We start from the raw sequence: 6,584 nt of genomic DNA, 5'->3' as shown, positions 1-6,584 counted from the left end.
TTTTTTGAGACAGAGTCTTGCTCTGTCTCCCAGGCTGAAGTGCAATGGTGCCATCTCGGCTCACCGCAACCTCCGCCTCCTGGGTTCAAGAGATTCTCCTGCCTCAGCCTCCCGTGTAGCTGGGACTACAGTTGCAGGCCACTACACGCAGATAATTTTTGTATTTTTAGTAGAGACAGGGTTTCACTATGTTAGCCAGGCTGATCTCAAACTCCTGACCTCGTTATCCACCTGCTTCGGCTTCCCAAAGTGCTGAGATTACAGGTGTGAGTCACTGTGCCCGGCCCCATTTTTGTATTTTTAGTAGAAACAGGGTTTCACCATGTTGGCCAGGCTGGTCTTGAACCCCTGGCCTCAAGTGATCCACCCACCTCGGCCTCTCAAAATGCTGGGATTATGGGTGAGAGCCACCTCACCCAACCTGTAGGCTCTTCTTAATTGATTTTCTCTTGCTTTTAAAAAATAATGTGTGTGTGTGTGTGTGTGTGTGTACAGAAGTAATATGTGCTCATTATTTTTTAAAAAGCCAGAGGCATGATGTAGATGGCATCATGCTACTCTCCATGAACCTGAAGTCAGCATTTTAAAATAGTCTCAAAATGGCAAACCCTTCTGGGGAAAGACAAGCAGCAAACCAGCGACAGTGGCTGGCATCCAGAGTGGCAGAGAATGACTTCTTATTTTATACTGCATTATATGTTTATACAATTTGGTCCATATGTCTGCATCGCTGTTTTAAGTTTTAAATTCCTTAGTAAAATTAATTTTAGTACATTAAAAGCATTCTTAGTAAATAAATGACTCACCCTTATGCTGCAATTGTTGCCATCAGAGTTCTTATTTTATTTTATTTATTTATTTTTTGAGATGGAGTTCTACTCTTTTGGCTGGACTGGAGTGCAGTGGCGCAATCTCAGTTCACTGCAACCTTTGCCTCCCGAGTTCAGGCAATTCTCCTGCCTCAGCCTCCTGAGCAGCTGGGATTACAGGCGCACACACCATGCCTGGCTAATTTTTGTATTTTTAGTAGAGATGGCGTTTCACCATGTTGGCCAGGCTGGTCTCAAACTCCTGACCTCAAGTGATCTGCCCGACTCAGCCTCCCAAAGTGCTGGGGTTACAGGCATAAGCCACTGCACCCAGCCGACTGTTATTGTATTTATTTTATATTTAATAGTAGTTGTTTCGGCCGGGCGCGGTGGCTCAAGCCTGTAATCCCAGCACTTTGGGAGGCCGAGGCAGGTGGATCACGAGGTCAGGAGATCGAGACCATCCTGGCTAACATGGTGAAACCCCGTCTCTACTAAAAAAATACAAAAAACTAGCCGGGCGTGGTGGCGGGCGCCTGTAGTCCCAGCTACTTGGAGGCTGAGGCAGGAGAATGGCGTGAACCTGGGAGGCGGAGCTTGCAGTGAGCCGAGATCGCGCCACTGCACTCCAGCCTGGGTGACACAGCGCGAGACTCCGTCTTAAAAAAAAATAAAATTAAAAAAAAAAAATAGTAGTTGTTTCAATTAAAACTAAAAGGCTGATGTTGGCTTAGTATTTGATGATCCCCAGGCCTGGAGCCTGGAGGTGGAGTTCCACTGGGGGCTCGCTGAGCCTACCATCTCATCCCACATCTGTGCTGGAGGAGTTGACTTCTCTTCTAGGGGAGATGGGGCTGGGAAGTGGGGGTACCTGCATGGGGCTGGTGTCCTTGGAGCATTCAGGCCCAGGCTGTGTTCTTGCTGGACACTGACTGCACCCCCTGGTCACCCTGGGCTTCCCCCGAACCAGCGGCCTCTGCAACTCTGCTGGCTCAGCGAGCACTCCTGCGGAGAGTTGGACGTGCCAGAAACCGCTGCCGGCTTCTCTGAGAGGTTGGTGGGCTCCAGGAAAACAATCACTGGCGCTTCCATGTCTCAATTATGCAAAGAGCTTTATGCATATGGCTCCGCTGCACCCCAAAAACCACTCAGTGAGGCCATGGCAATGTGAGGAAACAAGCCCCACGAGGTGAGGCAACTTGCCCAAGGTCACTTGCTCAGCAGATGGGGAGTCTAGTGGACCCCAATATGTCTGACTCCAGACTGGGCAGGAACCCTCTGTGGGGCGTCTTCAGCGGTCCGGGGGAGGGTGCTGATTGCTTGGGAAGAACCATGACATCAACGTGTCTGGTTTCATCCCAGACTGGAAGCCAAGGGTCGGGACAATGTTGGAGGTGACTTACAACCAGAGTCTTAGAGTTGGGGGGAACTCAGGGACCATGTTCCCTGACCCCCTCATTTGAGGAGCACAGAAAGGCAAAGTGACTTGCCTAAGGTCACACAGGGACCCGGTGACAGAGGGCTCATCTGCACTATCTCGTAGACAGATTTCCTTCACAATTAATTTATGTTAAATATTTCAATGCCATCATCTGCTTTTCTGGGAGATTCACAAAACCTCTTCCTTCTATCCCGGTGAGGTCTGGAAAAAAAGTAGAATTTTTAAAAGTGTTAAAAAACGAAAAAAAAAAAAACCCCAAATCAGAACCTCTTTCTTCTCTGCCCCTTTCCAGCAGGGGCCTCCACCTCTGACCTGCTGGCCTCCTGGACAGTGGCCATGACTATGAATGAGCAGAGAGGTCACCAGGACTCTTGCTGTGGTGCCAGATTGTAATCTGTCCACTTTCTGGGAGGCACCATCTAACCTTCTGTGGCTTCTGGGACTGCACTTGGTGTTTCCACGTTGCTTCTCGTCACTTACCAATCCTAAGGCTCGCCATGATGCCCCGTGAACCATGGGGGCATGAGGAAATGGATGTGGTGACTCTAGGCTGAGTCTCAGGAGGATGGCTGTCGCCTAAGCCCCCTCACACTCTCCTGTTTGCATCCCTTCTCTTTCGACCTCTTCTTCTTCTTCTCCTTCTCCTTCTCCTCCTCCTCCTCCTTCTCCTTCTCCTCCTCCTTCTCCTCCTTCTCCTCCTTCTCCTCCTTCTCCTTCTTCTCCTTCTTCTTCTTTTTTCCTCGAGATAGGCTCTTGCTCTGTCACCCAGGCTGGAGTGGTCACCCAGGCTGGCATGTAGTGGTGCAATCTCGGCTTACTGCAACCTCTGCCTCCTGGGTTCAAGCAGTTCTGCCTCAGCCTCCCAGGTAGCTGGGACTATAGGCATGCGCCACCACGCCTAGCTAATTTTTCTATTTTTTTGTAGAGACAGGGTTTTACTATGTTGCCCAAGCTAGTCTCAAACTCCTGGCCTCAAGTAATCCACCTGCTTCGGCCTCCCAAAGTGCTAGGATTACAGGCATGAGCGACCACGCCCGACCTCCGTGTTCCCGTCTTTTCCAAGGGTGAGCAGAGCTTGCTGCAATGGTCTGAGGGTCTTCCAGGCTCTGACCGGAGGAAGGAAGACGTAGTGAACGCCAGAGTTCTGAGTGTGGGCTCTGCAGGCTGAACCAAACAGACACAGAAGGGACCTTGTCTCTGACCACAGAAGCCAATGCGGGATCCTGGCCTGGTTTCAGACACCTCTGGATGGAACCCCATGTGATCTTTTGTGCTTCAACTAATAAAGGACCCTCCAGGAAAACAAACCAGCTGTTGCCGGGGGGTGTCTGGGTTTCTCTGGGCACATCAGATAGTGGCCCCAGGAGGCAGGTGCCAAGGCCAGCACTTCTGGGGTCCAGGCCTCGGGACAGTGATAGGCTGTCCCTTCTCTCATACGCCCTGCCTGGCTAGGGCCTGGAGCTTCCCCACTTGGGAGGGGTAACTGGCTTCCATGAGAGGTCTGGCAGGCCCCGTGGGATGTCCTGGAGCGTGTGGTATTTATGGCCAGTGCCACCCCGGGAGCGGGCCCCTTATGCCTCCCTGGATCATCACTGCAAAACCCTCTGACCAACATCCTTTGCCATGAGCCTGGAGCAGGTCCTCCCTGAGAGCAGCAGAGCCCCCAAATCACTTGTGGGGTTCGCTGTCATTGACCTAGGACGCGGTGAACTGGACTTTGTGTAAGACAGTGTACCCCAATGTTTCTTGGGGTGGAGGTGTTCATCCATCCGAATGCTTCTTTTTTAGCATCTGCCATGTGCACGGAGACACTCAGAGCCCTGTGCTTGGTCGGGAAGTACCTGTGATGTGGGGTGTCTATGGAAGCTTTGGATAAGAGATGTTTCCAGAAGGGATGTTTCCGCAGGGTGTAGCCAAGTACCCTAGGGTGCCCCACAGCCCACAATTCTTGGAAACATCTGGCTCAGCCCTGCAGCCCCGGGGGCTGGCTGACTCCAGTTCTCCTGCGTAAGAATTGAAAAGATTTCTAATTTTCCATCTTCCGTTACTTCCGCTTGCTGTGAGGTGTCCATTCTGGTGCTGTCAGCTTGGAAGCTCTCCTGTGGCCAGAGCATGGACAGAGATGGCCTGGGCAGGGAGAGGGGGACAGAGGGGTTTGACACCCCAGGGTCTTCCATGTTTATGCAGCTTGCCGGGACAGCTCAGTGGAAATGGGCCTGTGTGGCTTTCTCAGGGCTGAGACTGGGTCCAGGTCTCCTGACTGTGAAGGGGTGCTCAGAGACCCCCAACTCTCACTTCCCAGCTGCTGCCTCCCTGACCTCCTCTTGCCTCCCTCCCTGCAGATGATCCCGCCTGACCAGGAACTGCTGGTGTGGTACGGAAACTCACATAACACCTTCCTGGGGATCCCTGGTGTGCCTGGGCTAGAGGAGGACCAGAAAAAGAACAAGCATGGTAGGTGTTCTCCGTGGGGCCACTGAGACACAGACCCATGGAGAGGGGAGCCCAGGGAGGGGAGAGAGAGAATGAGAGAGGCAGGGAGGCTCCTGACCTCCGGGGACCTCAGTTCAATGTCTGGCAGCACTGAGCAGATAAGACACACAGGTCCAAGGAGGCTGATGCCCCTGGACCTGCCACATGGGCCGGGCATGGGTGGGAGATGGTCCTCCTGCTTCCTGGCCAAAATAGACTGTCTGGGGGGCATGTGGGGGAGACCAGAGAGGCAATGAGGTGTGACAGGGGAAGAAAGGAGCTGGGCAGCAGGAGCCTGGATTGAGTTCTAGTTCTGCTGTGCAATCTTGGAAATGCCCTGTGCCTCAGCTTCCTCATCTGTAAAGGGAAGATCCTAGGCAAGATAATCTCTAAGTTCCCTTCCGTATATTTCCTTGCCCTGTCGCTGATGTCTGGTGCAGGGTCTGGCACAGAGTAGGTGCTCCGTATAAGCCTGTTGAAGGAAGGCAGGGCAGACTGTGCCTGTGTATGTGTTGTGGGGATGCTGGCCATCACAGCAGAGACCACTTGCTCAACAACTATTTCTTGCCAAGAACTAGGCTAAACCTTTGGCAGATATCACAGGCCTGAGGTACTGTGGTCGGTGGTCCTTATTTTTGGAGGATGAACCTGAGCTGGTGAGCTACTGTTTATTAAGTCCTTGCTCTGCAGCTGATGTTTTACAAACATTAATTTCTCTAGGCTGGGCATAGTGGCTCATGCCTGTAATCCCAGCACTTTGGGAGGCAGAGACAGGAGGATCATTGAGCCTAGGAGTTCCAGACCAGCCTGGGCAACATAGCAAGACCCCATCTCTAAAAAAAACTTTAAAAATTAGCCAGGTGTGCTGGCACGAGCCTGTGTTCCCAGCTACCTGGGAGGCTGAGGTGGAAGGATCACTTGAACCCAGGAGGTCGAGGCTGCAGTGAGCTGAGATGGCACCGCTGCACTCCAACCTGTGTGACAGAGCGAGACCCTGTCTCGAAAAAAAAAAAACAAACAAACTTTTTGAGCCAGGCGCTGTGGCTCACGCCTGTAATCCCAGCACTTTGGGAGGCCGAGGTGGGCGGATCACGAGGTCAAGAGGTTGAGACCATCCTGGCCAACATGGTGAAACTCTGTCTCTACTAAAAATACAAAAATTAGCTGGGCGTGGTGGTGCACACCTGTAGTCCCAGCTACTCAGGAAGCTGAGGCAGGAGAGTCACTTGAACCCAGGAGGAGGAGGCTGTAGTGAGTGGAGATCGCGCCACTGCACTCCAGCCTGGCGACAGAGGGAGACTCCGTCTCAACAACAACAACAAAAAAAAAAAAAAAAAAAAAAAAAAATCTTTTTTCACTGATCCTTACCAGGCTTACGAGGGCGATGCTAATAGTACCTCCATTTCAGGAAGGAGAAAACCGAGGCGCAGTTCCGTGGTACAGAGTAGGCACTCAGTAAATGTTTGTGGGATGAGTTAATGAAAGGTTTGGAGATGGGAGTCATCATAGTTGCTCCCCTTTACGGAAGGTCTTCTCCAATCCAGGCATCTCTCAGGCACTGGCTAAGGCAGGTCAGGTGCTTAGCGCAGAGACCTTCCATAGACGTCTTTTCTCATCCTCTCGGGCAATCGTACGCCCGAAGAGGCAGTGATAGGTTTCCATTTTACAGATGAGAAAGCTGAGGTTTAGCTAGGCTGAGTCGCTAAGTCTCCGAGGTCTCGCATCGTGATCGTGAGTCCAACTCCTATTGGATCCCCCAGCAGGGGGACCCTTCGCTGTCCCTCCCGTCCGTCTGCCACCGTCCAAGCAGCACCCGCCCTCAGGATCGGATCGCCCCCGGGAGGGGGGCGCTGGGGGCCCGG

General features: G+C 52.3%; 1 protein-coding gene across 1 annotated transcript in view; it reads left to right on the top strand.

Annotated features, from left to right (window-relative positions):
- PRDM12 (PR domain containing 12) overlaps positions 1-6,584 on the top strand; it is a 35,386-nt gene that overhangs the window by 9,499 nt on the left and 19,303 nt on the right. Inside the window, exon 4 of the mRNA XM_011971198.1 lies at positions 4,593-4,704. Coding sequence (XP_011826588.1) covers positions 4,593-4,704 — 112 coding nt within the window. The remainder of the gene's footprint in view (positions 1-4,592; positions 4,705-6,584) is intronic.

The sequence above is a fragment of the Mandrillus leucophaeus genome, unplaced genomic scaffold (assembly GCF_000951045.1).
Source record: "Mandrillus leucophaeus isolate KB7577 unplaced genomic scaffold, Mleu.le_1.0 Scaffold99, whole genome shotgun sequence".
NCBI classification, from domain to species: domain Eukaryota; kingdom Metazoa; phylum Chordata; class Mammalia; order Primates; family Cercopithecidae; genus Mandrillus; species Mandrillus leucophaeus.
Note: the sequence above shows the minus strand (reverse complement) of the source record. Positions and strands in the feature narration are given on the sequence as shown.